Raw genomic sequence first — 20,452 nt, forward strand, 5'->3', positions numbered from 1 at the left:
GACTATTACTATCTACAAATAGACGATTTGATTTGAAGATTGAATCCAGTGGAGCTATAGTTCATTCGGTATTCGCAAGTTTCGGATATCGACATATCCCTAATTACGCACCATGCATAAATAAATGAACGCCATAATGTTTATTCAGGTAATGAAGATATTACTCCGTCACTTGTCCTGGGGTATGTATTCGAATAGGAAAAGGGGAGATGACTCACAATGTCTTGTATTAACAATTTAATACTTTTGTTTACCTTCACTACTTCTCTTGATAAGTTTTTTTATTTCCGAACTGCAGACTTTCAGAGACGCTGAAACAAGGTGGACGTGGACTTTCTAAAGAGGAAGAACTAATTCTTTATATGAACATAGACTCCACCAGGTATGAGGATTTCTTTATTCTTTGCAACTTTTTGTGGCAAGTGAATATGACCAGAGCTGGCACAGAAAAATGCGAAAAATGCACGGAACAATCTTTTCATGGCTATCGCTGTGAAATTCTAGGGACGAATGGTTCAGCGGCTGGTTATAATCATTACATAAATTTCTACTACGGTTTCTCCTATCGGACGTATAATTTGAAGGCGCTGTCGTGCCCAATAAAACTGGTTCCTACGTTAAAGGGACACTAAAGCTAAACAATAAATCAGTTTAGACTAATAAAGCATTGTTTGAGAACCCTGCAGGTGGTCATTCCAAAAAAATGGTTTGATTAGTAGATGAGAAAATGAAGGTCCAATTATCAGTATTTGAATTTCGCGCCGAAATCCCAGCGCCGCTACGTCAGCGTGACGTCAGGGATCCCCAAGTATGTTTTCGCATTTGGGCCGCGTTTGCCACGTTGCCACGTTTAATATTTGGTTCCTTTAGAGCACAATGTAGTCAATCTGTACCGCAATATATAGTTAGTAGGCACTAGAAGATGCCAAGAAAATCTACGACGTCACAGCCCCCAGGTGCGGGAACTTAAGTAGGCGTCGCCACCCGTATTTCGTTCTTGCGCTTTTTCTGGCTTACCAAACATCTTATCGTTATAAGAGTGTTTTTTTTTGGCGTTGTAGAACGGTAATTTACTGATGCAGAAGAAATCACTTTTCACTTTAGTGACCCTTTAACCTCTCGCGTCCAGTGCCCACATTTGTAGACAAGCATGGGCCCTCTAAACTGAAGTGGACCTCATCAAAAGTTACCCAACTTCCACAGAAGGACACCACATGTGAGCTGAGGCGGCCCTTAAAGAGAAAGGTGGTTGTCTGGAGCTCAAGCACCATTTTCTGATGTCGCGTTTTGATTTATCGATGTGGTATTTTTACTTCGTAACGTGTGTTTTTTTATATATAACGTTATTTATTTTTCTGTGAGCTCCTGAAACACTGTGATATCTACTTTTAGACGTAGTTGCTCATTGAATTGTCTACATTTTTTCCCGTCTTGAAGAGGTTAAAGGAGCGCTGACGAACAGTTTAAAAGTCGATATAATGCCGAGATTCATTTCTGGGGACACACACACAGAACAAGATATCCATAAGAGAGTGGAGCTTGTAACTAATATAAATTCGTTATAAGGTAGGTGTGGGGAGTCGACTGCAATGTGAAGCAGTCGGCGACGTCGACCTCAACATGTGTTGCATCGTAAACATTTGCGGCCAAACAACAACGTTACACGGCTACTTTTTAGTGCAGGTCATCATACCATCAGCCTAGCACGGCGTACTGCTTCGATTTTTGCTGATCCCTGAACCGTGACTGCGGTGCTATGGCGTTATGCAGGCTGCACTTCCAATTTTCCTCAGCTGTTGCTTATGGCGGAACACGGTACGAGCATGTCGTGCTCAAGAGTTTTACACTTAACAGGAAATAAAACAAATTCCGACTACCGCTGCTCTGTGCTTACTGAAATTTAGCAGTAAGATCACATTCATTGTGCAGATAGCTAATCATAACCCTTGAGATCCTGACTTGCCTGGATGTAACAAAAAACAAAACTAGCGGCTGCCAAGGCGGTGCTACCATATATCTGGCATATACTTAGGTCGCCTCCTATCGGTAGCTGCAGAAGCTAAAGCAGCTATTAAAGCGTGGTGACCACGTAGGAAAGGCGAGTGGTCTGATGATGCTTAGGCAAGAAAGTTATCATCAGCCACGTCTAGTACAGCGGCAACTAGCGTCAGCATAGCTTCGTCGTCACTGGATGACGAAATGTGGACGGCCATAACATCGCACGCGGGAATCGTGCTGGTGATGGAGCTGGAGAATCAGCAAAACAGATGCCGTGCTTTGGCATCCTCGTCACGGATTTGTGCGATCACGTGGCGGACTGTGTTTACAAAACCTTACATGCAGTTATGCACCTCTTTTTGTTCTCCTAAACCTAAACTTGCACTGTTCACTATAAATAAAGCTTCGAAAATCAATCTTCCTCTGAAATCAAAATTTGGGCTGGTCACTTTACCTAAAGCTTCAAATATTACACATCCCGTGCTATTTCTGGGACAGAAACCGGTTTCAAAAGATGTATCGATGCTTGTGTTAGCCGAACGCTCATGCATTTATCAAACTACTTGCGCCCGGGGTTAGCATATCTCGAAGTTACCTGTCGTGTCTCGAAAAATTAGGTCGTCTCGATTGGCGAAGTTTTAAATCTTTCAACTGTAGTTGTATATTTCATGTGCTTGTACTCAACGTGACATTCAACTTCAGGTAATATCTTACCCTATGTGGCACGCAAAATCTGAATCACATGCGTCGTAAGCTTTCATTCCTTAAAAATTGCAAGAACTGTGTATGTATGTCCAGATATGATTGATAATGTCCATGGTTTCCCATCTTTGCTCAGTACCTGCTTATTAGAAGTGCTGAGCTTACTAGAATAAGTACAGTACTTATTAGAAGTAATGAAGTATTAGATTATAGTACTCCATGGCATACATATTTTTACTGAACAAGTCATTCATTGTGAAAAACAGCGGTAATTGAACAAGGATGGACAGAACACACGAACGAGGGCTGACTCGCAATGCCGCTTGACAAAAATCATGTGAACCTATATGGATATATTTAAAAAGAAGCCCGATGAAAAACAAGTAAAGAAAACAAACAGCACCGCTAGGATGAACAACTATAGACACAGTTACTGCACAAAGATGTTCAGAGGCTCAGATCTTATTGCGTCTGGTGATACAGCCATGGTCTGCACCTATGTTCACGTGGTTCATTGTAGGGGCGCACTTTGCTTTCACTCTTTCTTTATGAGCTGCGTTCTTGATAAATTTTGTGTATATAGGGTGACGCGATTTCTCCCGTGTTCAATACAGGCACTTTTTCACTGTGAACGAAAAGCAACTTGCCGAGCTTTTCAGTCCTGTTACATCATCGCAGTGAAATATTTACGGCAGATAACACCTCCACGGGCTTTTGTGCTATGTGTGAAAGTAATGCCACAGGTTGAAGATATTTTCATGAAACCTGCTTTGTGTTAACATACATAGTCAAATTTGGAGGCTTTTGCAGGATTGAGAGAGAGAAAGAAAGTATGGGATACGAGAGGCTCAGGGTTACTGCCGCCGGTAATTGCTGACAATTAAATAATGCGCGCTTGTCAGCCGGTGCTATTTCGGCGCATCCTACTGCTTTCTTTCTGCAGATTGAAGGAGAGTCTGAGCAGCGTGCTTGCAAAGTTACCAGAGCTCGATGGAGAAGCACCCGACAAAGTAAGAGACCGGCATTACATAGTGTAAACTAGTGGATAAGATAAATTGGGCATCGCTCTACCGACTGACTTTTTAAATTCCTTTGCGGCCTCTCATTTTCTTGGAACATAAATGTGCTGCATTCATATAAAAATGAAATGAAAGGATGGGTCGAACACATATAGCGATGAATGTCGACGTAAAAGCCATTCACATTGTAGCAACGTAGTGACATGCACTTCCAAGGCCAAAACGTGTATGCAGTTGGAATCCCCTCTACTACTCGACGCTGATGATGATTGATTGGCACCTCCTTTGAAACGGGGCAGAGACAAATGTTTACCTAACCTGCTTGAGTTATTCAGATGTGCTATCAGTGTGTTTCCCGCCCGCTGGCATTCGTGTATACACCTCTTTAATCTTCCCTATTTACCTTCTATTGCTGCCTATGCCAGTAATGGATCCGGTTTTATTAGTCTCTTCCCTGCTATTTTTCCGCCAATACTCTAAACTTCTCTTGCTTACCTCGACGGCTGACCGGTTGATACCCTTCCCTCTAGTTTAAATCAAGCACTTCGCGAAGTTGTATGTTACGTACGGGTCTAGCTAGGTGAATTCCCTCGCATTCCATTAGGATGTGCAGAGTGGTCTGCGGATTTTGGTTGCAGGTGACGCATGCTTCACTTAATTCTGAATGTTTGCTCCGGTAAGTTGTTGTGCTTTGGCAACCAGCTCGAACCTCAATTAGCCAGGAACTCCTGTTCGTGTTCGTACACATTTTCTCTTCTAATTTCTTATTTCTCACTATTCTGAATGTACATTTTCTGTTTTGTTTCGAGTCTTCGGATCCAATTTGCAGTCCCTGTCTCTTGCAGTTTGTGATTAGTGATTGTTGTCTGTCTACACTTCCAATTACGCTGTACTTGGATGCTAACCTTCTCGCCCTCGTCCACGCTTTTTAGATAGAGGCACTTCTGCATTTCAGAAACCGATTAATTTTGATCCGTGTTCCTGAGACTTTCATCAGAACTAATTTTTCTCTGCGCTTCATTGACTTCCTATGAGGCCCCACCCATGTACCCTTGCCCTGCCTCATGTCGGGTCTTGCCATGGGCTCGCAAGGACAACCGGCTTCCCATTTGGTCTTCGATCATGCGGCCTCCCAACCCCATCTTTGGTTAACTTCTTGTGGCGACAATACATGCAATTTTTATAAGCAAAATGGCATTTGTGATTATCAGCGCAGGCGCCATGACTTCTTTTCAGATTTCACACACCACCTCATATTTATAATGGCCCTAAAGTGCCCTATGTTTCATTATTGCTGCATTCCGCATCCCTTTTATTTTCAGATTATCTTGGTGGGTGTCTGAGTACGCGTTCCCTTCATATATATATACGCCGAGGTATTTACATTGCGTGGTTATTGGTATGACTTGCTGTTGAGTTGACACCGCGTAGTTACTCGTTTCTTCATTAGAGATCATAATTCCCGATTCCACTGTACTAAATTTGAGACCTAGTTTTGTCGTTGCGCTCTCTTGTATTGTCAGGTAGTCGCGCTATGTTGACCGCATACATCTCTTTGGGATGCTTCTTTTACACCATTTCACCATTACGCGTGCGCAATAAATCAAATCTTAATTGACTGTTCTCCAGTTGTTGGCCTTCAACGCCTTTAACGTAAAGCGTGAGCCACAATGGAGACAGAGGGCACCCTTGCTTCATGCCTTTGTGAATTTTCGGAATTTCGTTACAAGTACGGCCTTCGCATACAATGTTTACTCGGTTGGGTGTATACATTGTTACGGCGCAGAAAGGGTGGCGCCAGGCAGAAGGTGACGATTTGACGCGTAGAGGTGCAATCCGTCTCGACAGCCATCTTGTTGATGCGTCGTTGTCTCTCTTGTAAATATTTTAAATATATCTTAAATTGTGACTTCTCCAACGTAACAAATTGGCGAGAGGTGCAAGGTACCCACTGGAGACAACGAAGCTTCGCTGTGGTCATCACCTCGGACTCGACAACATGACCGACGAAACAGGACCCGACATGGCGCGGCCTACATCATCGCCTACAATCCCCACGGTTGTGCTGGCCCAGCCGCGGGATCCACCAACACTCTGCGCATGGAAGGCTGGATCACCATGTATGAGTGAGTCTGTAAATGCTCACAAGAAAAGGGATCCGAGGATTATGTTGACTAACTTTGTCTTCTACCTGCAAGGACAGCCACGAGGAAGAGCTTAATGACTGGGATACGTGCAAACAGAAGCTGAGGAATTGTTCGGCCGTCCCGCGGACGGAAGAGCGCCCCTGAATATAACTAGCGACCCGTGCCCAGATCTCCACAGAATCATACGACTCACATCCATGACGTGCTGGCTCGGAGCCGCAAGGCCGACAGCGATATGGCTAAGTCAGACAAGCTTGGGCATGTATTGACGGGATCGCTGACGATGCTTTCCACTTGCTCATGTGGAACAATTGGGAAACGGTACAGGACATCATAAAAGAGTGTCAATGCTTTGAGCAGGCCTAGAGCCGCCATATTGCAACTCCGTTCGCACGTCCGCCGAACACAGCTGCGACATCCTTTTCTGACGACAATCTAGGTGTGCAGCGACCATCATCTTCAGGTAACCTGACGTGGATAATGTGGCAAGAACTTGAAGCTCCTGCAGGCCTTTTCTCCCGCCCCAATAAGCCGTACAACTTGCCTACAGCACCCTTTCTGCCGGAAATCATCCACAAAGAACTCGCTTACCTTGAAGTTCCTTCTGTATGTGATGTTGCCGCTTCACAGCTGTCTCGTGCTCCAGGTTCATCGACTAGTCCGCGGTATCCTGCACCCTACCTAAATCCATTCGAGTGGCGAAACACAGACGATCGGCTAGTCTGTGTTGCCTGCTGGCTTATCGGTCACATTGCTCGCCATTGTAGCAGCCATGCTGTCTCCTGCCCTCTATGACGGCTATTCACCAGTTATTATCACCCCGAATAAACGAAGTGCCGCTACCAGCCTCCTTTGGCGCACCACAACAGCCAAACAATGACGCTCGTGTTCCATGAAAAAGACCCTACTCGTCGTTCTGATGTCACCAGTCGCGTTCGCCACCAGCTAGTTGACCATCGTCCCTATCGGTACAGGCTCAACGTCCGCCGTCCACGATGCAGCCACTAACGCCCGTCTCACGAAAACTAAGCGATGCAGCTCCCGGAGTTGACGCTGCATCCATGACTAGACCGCAAGACCTTCTGATCACTTTGCCGACCAAACAGAACTTCATGGACGTTTTAGTCGATGGTGTCAGTGTGCCAGCACTTATTGTCACTGGCGCGCTTGTGTCCAAGATGAGTGCCCAAGTGCGCCGGCGCCTGAACAAAATTCTCACACGCGCTGCATCACGCACCCTACCCGCTGCCGAAGGATGAATACCTATCGTCCATGGTACATGCACCGCTCGCATTGGCATTGCGGGGCGCCTAATAATTGATCTTTTTTCACCATTTTGGAGCAATGCCTTATGATGTTACACTTACCTTAGAGATGCATCGATCTATTCAGCCCTCTAGGAGTGCGCTTCTAGTGTCACTCAGCTTGAACTGCCCGACGGCTGCTATAGTCCACCAGTCACACAACCACGGTTATGCTCTGCCGCAGGCATCCGCCTGTTTCCTCAAGCCACTGCCTACGTCACTGTCGTTTACATCTGTTCCAGACGGCGTCTACGTACTATGTCCCACCACTGACATACTGTTTGAAAGAAATTTGACCGTTCCGCATACAGTGCTCACTGTTGCAGGCAATGAGACTTAGTTCCATCTCCTCAATTTGAACTGCTCGACTTAAATTATTCCCAGAGACATGTCCTTGGGTGACATCTCACCTTTGAACGACTGTGAAAATTCGGCTATTGACGAAATTCTGTCGCCCTCTACAGGAATCTGCGATTCACCGACGCTCACCGACGAACTTAGCAAGATGATTGCAGCTTATCGTCTTCCGGCCCAAGCTGCTGACTTTCGCCGTCTCTCGAAAGCGTACCGCAATCTTTTTGACCTTGACGGCTGCTGTTTAGCCCAGACATCAGTTGTCACCCATCGTATTTACAGCGGAGACGCCAATCTGATACGTTGTCGGCCGTACCATGTTTCACATGCTGAACAAGAAGTGATACAGAAAGAAGTCGTTAAGATCTTGACTAAAGGCGTTATCGACCATCTTGCAGTCCGTGGATGTCCCCTGTTGGCCTTGTCAAGAAAAAAAGATGGCAGTTAACGCTTTCGTGGGGATTACAGACACCAACAAAATCACACGCAAGGATATCTACCCCTTCCAACGTATTGAGGCCTTGGACTGCTTCCACGGAGCCAAGTATTTGCATCGACGGACCTTCGATCAGGCTATTGGCAAAGATCGGTGGACGACATGGACCGTGCGAAAACTGCCTTCGTAACACCTGACGGCCTTTACCAATTCAAGGTTATGCCGTTTGACCTTTGTAATACCCCGGCAGCCTTCGAAAGAGTAAGGGACTTCTTACTTCGCGGCTTTTAATGGTCCACATGTATGTGTTCTCTAGACAATGTCATAGTCTTTTCACAATCTTCACGAGTCATCTAATGCGTCTGTCGGCTTCTCTTGCTGTTTTCTAACACACCGGCCTGCAATTGAACTCATCGAAGTGGCACTTCGGACGTCGTCAAATCGCCATTCTTGGCGACCTCACCAGTGTCGCCGGCGTTCAACCCGGCCCTGACAAGGTTTTTGCTGTCCAGAACTTTCCTGTTTCATCTTCCGCCCAAGATGTAAGACGCTTCGTTGGGCTATGTTTGTTGTTTCGTGGGTTTATCAAGAATTTCACCGAAACGGCTGGCCCACTCACCTACTTACTTAAGCAGGACGTTGCTTTAATATGGGGCCTTGCTCAAACCAAAGCCTTCTCCGCCCTCGCACGCTTGCTGATGACTCGCCCATTGCTGGCTGATTAGGATCCATGGGCTGTCACTGAACTTTGCACGGATGCCAATGGCCATAGAATTGGGGTTGTACTTGTTCAATTGCAACGTAACCTAAAGCGCGTAATTGCATACGACAGCCGTCTCCTGTCACCTGCCAAGATGAATTTTTCGATTACCGAACGAAGTGCCTGGCGTTAGTTTGTGAACGTGCCAAATTGTGCCCCTACTTCATATGAGACTTGATATGCCCCTACTTGACATGGAACATTGTCCTTGGTTACCGATCACCACGCCTTGTGCTGGCTTTCTCCACTTCAGGACCCCACTGGACGATTGGGTAGACGATTGGGTATGGTGCCATGAATATTCATTGCCGTTTTTCTACAAGTCAGGCCGTTTGCACAAGGACGTCGACTGCCTCTCTCGTCATCCTGTCGACCACTCTCAGTATGATGCGCATGACATTGACGCTTGCGTCCTGGCCATTGTTGACCTGCACGACATCCGCACTGTTCAACGGCGTGTTGACTGCTTAGGTGTTCTCATCGATCGTCTCATTTCAGGAGAGTCGGAGCCCCATACTGCGCATGTTCGTGCTCCGCGACGACGTTCTCTACCATCGCAGCTTACGCCCTGAAGGATCCGAAATTTTACTTGTACCAGGCCATATCCGCATATTAGTTGTTGAGCAGTTGTCAAGACGTTCTTGAGCACTTACCTTTCGTGACCTTCCATTATAAATGGTCTAGTCCCGAGACCGCTGGCTTTTCATCCTTTTACATTCTGTTTCGCCGCCGCCCTTCTTTCCCCTTTGACTCATTGCTTCCTTCCTCGAGGAACACTCCTACTGATTATGCTCAAGACGTCTTCGCACGGGCTTGCACGACACGCCAGATTGCCGGCACCCGCCTCGCCATAAGGCCGCGCAGAAGATCCGGTATGGCAGCCGACATCGGGACGTCCGATTTCCTGCGGGATTCGTTGTCCTCCCTACGGACACCTGATCCGTTGTCCTCCTATGGACACCGTGTTGCCACTTTGGTTTGTCTGTAAAACTCGCCGCTTTGGTTTGTCTGTAAAACTGCTACCACGTTACACAGGGCTCTACACAATATTGCGTCAGCTTGGCGATGAGAACTACGACATCGTTTCGCTGGACTCGCCTGTGTCGCTGCTGAAGCCTTACTTTGCCGCGAAAAAAAATTAAATTATGGGGTTTTACGTGCCAAAACCACTTTCTGATTATGAGACACGCCATAGTGGAGGAATCCGTAAATTTCGGTCACCTGGGGTTCTTTAACGTGCACCTAAATCTAAGTACACGGGTGTTTTCACATATCGCCCCCATCGAAATGCGGCCGCCGTGGTCGGGATTCAATCCCGCAACCTCGTGCTCAGCAGCCTAGCACCATAGCCACTGAGCAACCACGGCGGGTACTTTGCCGCGAGTTCACCTCGCTCATAACTAGAGCTGAGACGGCGCTTTTACAGGTGGGGGTTATGTCACGGCGCTGAAATGGTGGCGACATACATAAGACGACGATCCGACGTGTAGAGGTGGATCGATCTCGACAGCCATCGTGTTTATGCATTGTTGCCCCTCTTGTATATATTGTAAATGCATCTTTATATATGACTTCGGCAATGTAACAATATCTCACCCAGCAGCTCCACGATATCGTCATCTATGTCTTCGCGCTTGAGAATATCCCATAACAACTCCTCGTAAAAGTTGTCGTTGTAATATCTAGAAATACTATTCTCAGCTACTGAAATCTCCATGCACGGAAGTAGAACAAAAATATTTTTTGCCATATGCCTGGTTTCAACCCATTCTGCAGTTTCGCCAGTACATGATTTCTTTTCACCCATTTCGACGGTTCTAATGTTATGGCTTCGCCAGTGCCATCCTACATCCCCCCGAAGTTACTGTAACTAGCCTTTATGAGCTCGTCCTATCCTTACACTTTCGCCCTTGTAGATGAGGTTGATCTTCTTTTAACGCAATCCAACTGTAATTTTCTTCGTTTTAATCACTTGTTTAATGGCATTAGTGAGCAGTACCTTGTTCTCTCTACCTAAGTTTTTGATTGGCTGTATTGGGATTTCATTGGGTCCTGCGGCAGGGTTATTCTGGACGTATTAGTCTGCTTTTTTGATACAGACCTTTTATATGGTAAAATATGCTCTCTCAGGCTTCTATGTTGATGCTGAATCTGTTTGGGTCGAAACTGTGTTTTCTTATGTGCCGAAGTTAGCCCTCATGGCGGCTGTGATGTAGCGCAGCAACGCCTCTTTCGAAAATGTTACCTTATAGCCGTGTGGAAAATTTTAGTTGGAGCTCCGAGTGCTCTTACATGGTTCGTGAAGCTTTTTGGTGCGCCTTTGTCTATATTGCAAATGTTATGCATCCAACGCTCACTTGTGTATTCAATTTGTTCTTGTACGAGCTCAGTCTCCACTCGTTTTTTTTTTCACGGTGTTCCTTCTAAGGAGCTCCTCCTCTTCGTGTAATCCCAAATTTTTGGCTTCTCAATGAGCCCTAGGCGCTTGCTTGCGGTCTTCTATAGCTTGCTTTAGTTTTGTTGTTCCACAACATACATAGCCTTCTATTTCCAATCGAACAATTGTTTTCTTTGCCTGTTGCACAACGTCTACTAGTTGCCTCTATTCTCCGACTGTTCCAGGAAACACTTCCATTTTCTTCTCTATTTTTTTGCAATGTCTGCTATTTGCTTTTTATTTATATTTAGAAATTCCGATTTTATTGGTTTGTGTTTTGCGTTGGTATATCTCCCAGATTTTAAGGTTAAACATTTATGATCGCTACCAAGCTTATCTTTTTTGTGTTCATATATCATTAGTTGGTCTACACATAAAACCCAAGAAAGCGAATGGGGAAACGGCGCCCCGGTAGCTTAATTCGTAGGGCATCGCAGGCGAAATGCGAAGGTTGTGGGATCGTTCCCCACCTGTGGCAAGCTGTTTTTCATCCACTTTCATTTCCATTTTTTTAATGTTTCTTTATTTCATTCACTAAGCACAAGTAATTTCCCCCATGTTGTCCTTGGTGTCAGTGTTTGTTGGCTTCTTATGATATGACTAATAAATATCGGGCCCCTAGGATAACCCCCTTTCTTCTAGTTCATAAGTCGGTCTAGCCATTCGTAGACGGTTGCTGAAGCAGAGGCGCAATCGATACATGATTGCTTATTTCCTGTTTCCAAACTGCTATGTTACCTGTGCGTGACACTTACTCTCGCTATTAAGTACTACATCGCTCCGTTCATCACACAGATCCAACTCTAGAGACCCGTTGTAATCAGTATATGCTCCTAAATCATCTGCGTGCGCGATCATACTCCCACTGATGTCTTTTTCCTACTTCCTCAACTCAATAATATCGCTTCTAATGCAATAAATCAATTCTTCACTCGCTGCGGTTGTTTAGTGGCTGCGTTGTTGGGGAGGCTCAGCACGAGGTTGCGGGATTCAGTCCCAACCACGGCGGCCGGATTTCAATGGGAGCGAAATGCGAATACACCCCGTGGCGCCCACTACGGCATGCCTCATGATCAGAAAGTGGTTTCCCCATATAAAACCTCATAATTTAAATGAATTCCTCTATTTAATGTCTGCTCGCTACCTGCCCATAGGTAAACTTCTCCCAACCCCGTCTTCTTGCCTAGCAATGGGCCGCTAATCCAAAAACGCTCCACACCATTTGTCGCCTTAGAACTCGCCTTATTAGCATGCCTATACCTCCACCTTTCCTCGACACAGTCATTCTGTTGTACCTCTCCCACACAAAGTTGGGATTAACAGGCAGCTTCTCCACATATCGATGTGTTTAGGTCAACGCGTAAACGCTGAGCAGCCTTTCATTTCACGGCCATTCTTCCTGCTTGCGGTCATCCTGCAAGTTTATGTAAAAAGGTTTACCTTTTCTATGCTTATTCTTGATGCGTCCGTCCTTTATTTATTCTATGTGGTCTACTTAGATCTGCTGTTTGCTTTGAGGGCCGCTGCATTCAATACTTAATCTTTCTTCCTGATTGCCTGGGGCCCGCCTGAAAGAGCTTGCAGCACACGCGTCGCCAACTGGTGGCGCCACCATGAGCGTCATGCTTGGAATTGGTTTCGTTACACTGAGCTTCGGGAAAAAAAATTAAAAGAATCATTTTGAGTGGTCTACAAGACGAGCACGTACTGAGTTGCGCATAACCAGTGACCTAAGTTCCCTTGTTCCCGCAGCACAGCAGCTCAGTGCGCTGCCACTCCTACGATGGGTATATATATATATATATATATATATATATATATATATATATATATATATATATATATATATATATATATATATATATAGTGAGAAAAGAAGATTGAAACATGTTTACAGGGTGTTTAGTAGACGTCCATGGCCATGCAATGCATACAAAATGGAAGGCACTCCGCGCGACATCAGTGAGTGTCGCACTCGTCTGTACTGGCCTGAGCTTCTTCTCTAGCTGTGCTTTGTAACATGACCCCCCGGGGTGAATGCACCATCCCAGTGCTTGCTAGATCATACGAACGGTGTCGCTTGAGGCGGTTGACATGGATGACATCAGTGGAAGTTTAAGACATAGTGTACTCGAGAGGCGTGATCTCATACGTTACCTCGGTCACTTGGCGCAAGACATGGTACGGGCCAGGGTAAGGCGATATCAACTTCTTGCAGAGGCCAATGGCCATGGCGTTGTCCAAAGAAGGACCATATCACCATGGTTCAAGCGGGAATCCTCGTGGCGGGCATCACATAGAAGCGTCATTGATTTTCCCGCAAAGCGTTAACGCGCAGGTGTACAATCTCGCGCACCTCTGCAGCTCTGAAGATGGCTTGACGGGCGCATTGCGACGACATGTCAAGAACGGCGGAAGGAGCGTGTCAAATTGAAGCATTGGATTTCTTTCGTACAAGAAATAAGACGTAGTAAACAGGCAGAGCCATGTCAGGAGGAATTATAGGTAATTGTTAAAAGCGCAAAGTGGCGTCCCAGTAATGATGGTCGGCAGAAACATACATAGCAAGCATGTTTTTGATAGTTCTATTAGGACGGTTTTTGATGCTGTTGGTGTAAGGGTGGTGCAACGTGGTCCACTTGTGTTTTGTAGCGCCGGAGTGTAAGTGGTATTGGACAATTTTCGATACAAAATGGCGGCCCTGGTCTGCGAGGGGGCTGTCGAGGTGCCCAGTGGTGAAGTATAACGTCTTGGAGAAGGAAGTCTGCAACATCGGTTGCACAGATGGTTGGGAGAGACCGAGTTATCGCGTACCAGGTCGTGTAGTGGGTAGCGGCTGCTATCTATTGATTTCCGTAGGCAGATAGCGGAAATGGACCACGGAGGCCGAGAACAACCCTAGAGAATGGCTACGGTGGTTCGTCAAGAGCTTGAAGGTGACCTGCTTGGAGTACTGCTGGTTTCTTGTGGCGCTGGAATTGCTCACAGGATGCGGTGTAGTGGCAGAGGAACCGTAAAAACCGGGCCAAAAGCAGCAACGCCGAACACGTTCATAGGTCCTAGAGGGTCCAAGGCGATGTGCGATAGGAACATAGTGTTGCTCTGCGAGGACAGTTTGATGTGTATGTGTGCGAATAACGAATAGCAATTCAGGACCGTTAGGGTGCGTGTTGCAGCGGTACAAGACGCCATCCTACAGCACAAACATACGCAGAGAAGGGGAAGGTGTCTGAGATGTTAGCCGGATAATGAGGTCTCGCAAGTATCAGGTCACGGCGTTGCTCATCTCTGATGTTCTGAAACGCAGTAAGCGACAGCACGCACATAGACTCGCAGCTTTCGGGAAGCCCCGGTGGGTCTACTGGATGGCGTAGCATCCAGTCTGCATCTTCATGCAATCAGCCATTCTTAGGAACAAATCAACCGAGAGTTACAGTTGGATCCTCGAGGGATGAAAGCCAGCAGAAGGCACGATGGTCAATGATAACTGGGAATCGCCGGCGAAATCGCAGGGGCGAAATTTAACCGCTGCCCAAACGATGCAAGTCACTCGCATTCAGTAACAGATTAAGTGTGGTCCGCTTGTGACAGAAGACTGCTAACATACGCAATAACACACTCGAAACCTCACTGGCGCAGAGCCAAAACAGTGCCTATTCCATGACCGGTGGCATTGTTTCAAACTTCGGTTCGAGAGCTCATGTCCGTATGGGCCCGAATTCGTCGTGAATTTACCTGTACGGCAAGCTCAGTGAACGGAGTAGCTTGTTCCGGACTCCAGGCAAAAGCCGTGTCTTTCTTGAGACGTTCTGTTAAAGGACGCGCAACGTTAGTGAAATTGCATACGAACCGGCGGAAATATGAGCAGGGACCCACAAAGCTTCGAGCGTTGTTGGAAAAAGTCGGCACGGGGAAATTCTTGATGGCGCGAACTTTCTCAGGATTGATGCCGACGCTGGAAGAATCGATGAGGAGTGAGAACCGTAAGTTGCCGGCTGCAGAAATGACATTTGGACGAATTGAGTTGAAATTGGAGAAAACAAAGAATTGCCGAAAGGCGATCGAGGGGCGTGACAAAACTTGGCGAAAATTTAATAACGTCATCAAAGTAGCACTGGCAGATGAGTTAATTCAAAACCCTGAAGTAGAGCGTCTACCATACGTTCAAATGTAGCCAGGGCATTACATAACCTGAACGGCAACACTTTAAACTGTTAGAGGCCATCATGTGTAATAAGAGCGGTCTTTTCAAGATACATGTCGTCAACTGCAATCTCCCAGTACCCGGTGCGAGTGACTATCGAAGAAAAGTAATTGCCCCACGTAAACAAACGAGGCCCTCAGCTTTCCACGGCAGCGGATGCACATCCCTTTTGTTTCTTTGTTGAAATGACGATAGTCGACACACAAGTGCCACCTCTCATCCTTGTTTCTCACGACTACGAGCGGAGAAGCCGGAGGGCAACAAGAAGGTTGAATGATATCTCGGGCAAGCATCTTGTCGACTTCATTCAGTATGATTTGGCGGTCAGTAGAAGAGACGCGGTAGGGTTTTCAGTCAAGTGGGCTGGTGTCGTCGGTTTTTATCCGATGCTTCACAACTGACATTTGAACGAGCGGCCTGTCATGAGATCGAAAATATCCTGGTAAAGAGGTGAGAAGGCAATGAAGTGAGTCCGCATGGAGATCGGATGGTTAGGGACGACCATTGTCGTGAAAGGTTTTAATACTCGGGTCCCGGTTTTATTGCTACACTTCCAATTACCCTGTACTTCATTGCCAAATTTCTTGCCTGCTTAATTAAAGTGCATATACACTTGTTATCTATGGAGGCTTTACACAGCTAAGTCCTCGTAGTTATAATGAAAAGATCGATGGCGTGTGTGAGAAAAAAAAATGAGTGCTGCATGAAAAAATGCACATCTTTGAATTAAGATCTCTCCTGAGGGACAAGCAACATAAAAAATTCAACCTTGTTGAGCATACCCTGTTAAGATGTCGCAGTGTTTGCATAATGGTACAGATTTCTAAGGGGAATTGTTATGAGCGGGATGCTAATAGAGAAAGGAGCCTTTCCAAATATGCATCTTATTTTGATACAGTTACTTCTTCACCGGGAACACATCAGATAGTATTCGTAGATGTCCAACTTCCTTTGTCCTGATGACCCCTCGACCTTAATTTGATGGTCCTACCTGGAAGGAATAAGACATTTCACTTGCTGTTGGACAATGCTAGACGCTGTTTCACCTAGGCCCTGGTAGGGCTATGTTCAATAGCTAGTGAAAGCCGATACAAAAATAATTTTGCACGAAACCTGTCTCATTGTTTATCGTAAAGTCCTGATGGAGCCAGAACGGGATCCGAGATCTTTAATGTGACTGCCTTTATTTTGGTGCACCTAGCAAACCGCTCTCCAAGGCGCTACATTTGCGGCATGTTGGAAAAGAGAACCATTGTCCAGACTGTCCGCAACAACCTCACATTGCTTGGCCACTTCACATGTGCGAAGCTGCTTCAGTACACTGGATCTTGTTGCTGTGCGGACATTTCTTTACCTCTTTTATACCTCGACTCACCTACTGAATGGTATATGAGCGTGTCTAGCCATTAACGTTAAAACACTCAATTTGAATTTCACGTGCATTATTAACAACCAAATGTATTCCTACTTGATATGAATTAAATGACCCCATACCTACTGTAAACAATGTAATAAGCAATGCTAAATGGAGGAACAGATTTAATGCTATGAGCAATTTAGAAAAAGGAGTCAAATACGTTCAGTTGTGTTTTCTACATACCGTATACATAGAATATGCTTCCCATAAAGCTGATCTCTCTAAATTCTTATCCCCGCGCATGGCCTTGTGTTTTTTCAGGCATATTTGTCAACATTTGCAAGTAATTACTAATCAGGTCATCGGGTCAGCTGGCGCTCGTGCGCACTAATTTCTTCCCCCTTACACGAACTGGCATTCAACTCCACTTTCGTTCATTCATGCTCACCTAAACTAAGTCAATGACTATGAACTCTTGAGAAATAAATCTAAGTGAGTGAAATGGCTCTCGAATATTTCCGTAACTGTGGTGATATTACAGCGCATCTACCTGCCGAATTGTTATCACCATTAGAGCAATCTTGCAAACACGTCGTTTTTTCAGCTCCACCCCACTTATGTACTTCAAATTATCAGCTTTTTTCTTCTTGTGGTTCATCATAGGCATACGATCTTTGCTCCCTGCAATGAACATCAATTCCTGGCCTTCGCTTTACAGTGCTCTGAGCTACTCTAAACATTCACTGGAGAGCCGGGGGTTCTGCTTTCTCTGGTGGAGTTGTTACAACTGTAGCCCCGTGGCACATTAATCCTGCATACAAAAATATTCAGATGGGAATGACAAAATTGTGAAATTTGACAATTTCTGAAACCCAGGCCCTTAAGATATGTCTTTTTAAGCTATATATGTTTAGCATAGTTGATATCCTATAGCGAAAAATCAACATTACATATTTTCACAAAATGCAAAATGTCCACTTTGTTTATATTTTTCTCTCATTTGACAATACTTTTTGCTATGCAGCGCAGTTTTTAGGCAACAATACGAGATAACTCATGCACTGCAAACCATATGTTTTTCAGTCTGCCATGGAAGTTGAAACTGCTACACTGTACGTCAGATATCACACTTTCAGAATTTTGCCAGTGGCATAAAACTTCGCCTCTTGTACGCGTAACGAGTGTAAAGTTCATCTCCGAGACATGCGTAGGTGGTTATGCTTCTAGGGCAAACTGGCACTTCGGAGCTGCTGCTTCATAGGAGGTGAATGATCATTTGCGCGTGAAGCATGCACGGAGCCAATTGCGGTATGAATTTTAGTTAACCCGATGTATTGTAGAGGAAAGCAAGAAACCTACGGAAATCTACACACTACACGCAATAAATTACGTAACACAGTAAGAAATCGTTCAAAACGCTGCCGTCCTTTGACAAACTTCAAGTACAAAATGCAATGAACTCCTTTCTCGATGCGCAAATTCCTTATAAAATCAGAATATATCTTGCTTAAAACCGTACATGGGCTTACCATCAACGCTCTAAATGCAGGAGCAAATACACATTCGCGCGTGAAATTTTGACGATTAGGTTATTAGGCTAGAAAAGAAAAAATTGCTGAAATAATGCATTTGTAGATAACAGAAACGGATCTAAGCTTGCAGTTAAGGGATGTTGACACAGCAAAACTTTGATGGGCGTGTTCGTATACGGTTGTCCGTAGTAGGCATAAAGACTTTTAAATTGACGACATCCGTTATTTGTGGGCTCAAAACGATGCGATGCCAGGAATGAAGCATTTAGCAAGCATAGCGTATGAGAAGCGATAATCGACTTGCTGAATCGACGCTGCTTCACTGTGGTGCAGCACGCACACCTGCACCCGCCTAATCCAGCGCACATGTCTGCCGGCCGCCACTGCTCCCCCCTGTGTGGCTGCAGCACATACAAATTTTGTAGAGGTTGCACTGGCTTGAAATTTTACAGTAACATTACTGAGATCACTGACAGCCTTCATCGACGCGGCCAGATGATTCCTCAACACAAACACAGTAGCATAATATCGCCGGCTCATCGAAATGGCAACAATTACCAGTTACAGCAGTGGACTCTTCAGCCAGGTCACGCAATGATTTTCATCCTTCTCCAATGGCGCATTCTTTTCTCCTTTCTGCCAATCCAATACTCTGAACAGGGCACATAGGTGACTACTTGTTCCTTAGTATATCTGGTCTCTCCACGTTTTCCCTTTCTTTCGCTTTTGAGACTGCTCTCCTAAAGGCCGTTAGCATCACCATCTCCGCTCCTTATAGCTTTTGCTTCTTTGCATTCTCTCAACGCGTTGGCGCACATCCTTTGGCACCAATTTGGCAGGGCCACATACACACGCCCCGTTTGCCCATCGTCCGCATACAGCCATGACCAGCAGGTAACCTGCGTTTTGTCCTGTATTAACGGGCTTGAATGTACGTTTATATGCGGTGCCGGCAGCATTGAGTGCAGCTTTCATAGAGGAAAGTATGCAATACTAAACTAAGAGTGCAAAAGCCCTATCCTCAAATTGTCGGAGTATCGAAGCTGTGTATAATCCATAAATGTTTCCCGCATTTGACATAATGTCGCGTGGACACTACAACTTTGTCATCTTATTTTAGGTTGCTTTATATACTTGTGTTTCTGAAAATCTTGCACCTTTCTAGAATATTAAGAAATATATATCCTAGAAAATGTACTCACTGCAGTCACTGAACGTGGACGCTTCTTCTTGGTTTTAACAAACGCGTCGAAAATCACTGAACTGGTCCTCCCCATCCCCTGCACAAAAAAAAAAAAATTCTCCATGATCCTGTACCTAAATGAAAATTTTCCAGAAATACCTCCCTCTCACTTTCAAATCAATTCACTTCCACCTATATCGTGCCTATTTATAATAAATTAGGCCGAATTGTTTTATTGGTAACTGCTAAAGGTAGAGATGCTATGTTGTTCTGTGTGAAGGGGAGGGTCAATACACTGATGTTAAAAAGACGAAGACATGTGTTGAACGCGGGACAACATTGTCTTGATATCCACGAGACTGCGGAGTGATGCTTGAAGTAGACAGTAACATTGTGCTCATTTGCTGTGATAAGAACATATGAAACTTATAACTATGGACAAATGTGCATTGACAGTCGTTTTGAACAGATTCTTAAAGAAAGGTTTCTAGAAGAGCTGAGAATATATGCCCCTTTTTAGGTTGATTACTTGCAGTATTGGAGGACACTATTCCTTCTTTAGGTTTACTTGAAGAGGTGCAATCGCGTCACTTGACAAAATCACTTTTCGTAATATGTGAGCTTTAAAGAATAAACAACAAACGCAAGTGGCCACTTCAGTAAATAAGAGAACCCGAAGAAAACAGGTCCGCGTACTCAGCGTCTATGAACACTCAATATCAGCGCGTGTTTTTCTTCTGTAACAAACTTCAACAAACGCTCCTTGCAGGGCTTTCCGGAACTTGTGAAAGAAATAGAGGAGAGCCTTTTGTTTGGAAGGACAGTCAAGAACTCACAGCACAAGATTGTTCCAGACTACGGTGGTGTCCACCTGTCCATAATCAAGGGTTTCGAAGCCGTGACTATCATATCCGGCATCAACGAACCGTAAGTGCGCAAAAAATTACATAGGTGCTGACCCTGCCGGAATTCTGGAAGATTGTTTTTCTCTGATTATTTCATAAGAAGCACGCTTAAAA

The 20,452-nt window shown here is 45.3% G+C and overlaps 1 protein-coding gene across 1 annotated transcript in view; it reads left to right on the forward strand.

Annotated features, from left to right (window-relative positions):
• LOC135899101 (glutathione hydrolase 1 proenzyme-like) overlaps positions 1–20,452 on the forward strand; it is an 89,250-nt gene that overhangs the window by 40,593 nt on the left and 28,205 nt on the right. Inside the window, exons 8-10 of the mRNA XM_065428379.2 lie at positions 299–382; positions 3,644–3,710; positions 20,203–20,360. Of these exons, the coding sequence (XP_065284451.1) occupies positions 299–382; positions 3,644–3,710; positions 20,203–20,360 (309 nt within the window). The remainder of the gene's footprint in view (positions 1–298; positions 383–3,643; positions 3,711–20,202; positions 20,361–20,452) is intronic.

Source organism: Dermacentor albipictus, chromosome 7, assembly GCF_038994185.2.
Source record: "Dermacentor albipictus isolate Rhodes 1998 colony chromosome 7, USDA_Dalb.pri_finalv2, whole genome shotgun sequence".
Classification (NCBI taxonomy): Eukaryota; Metazoa; Arthropoda; class Arachnida; order Ixodida; family Ixodidae; genus Dermacentor; species Dermacentor albipictus.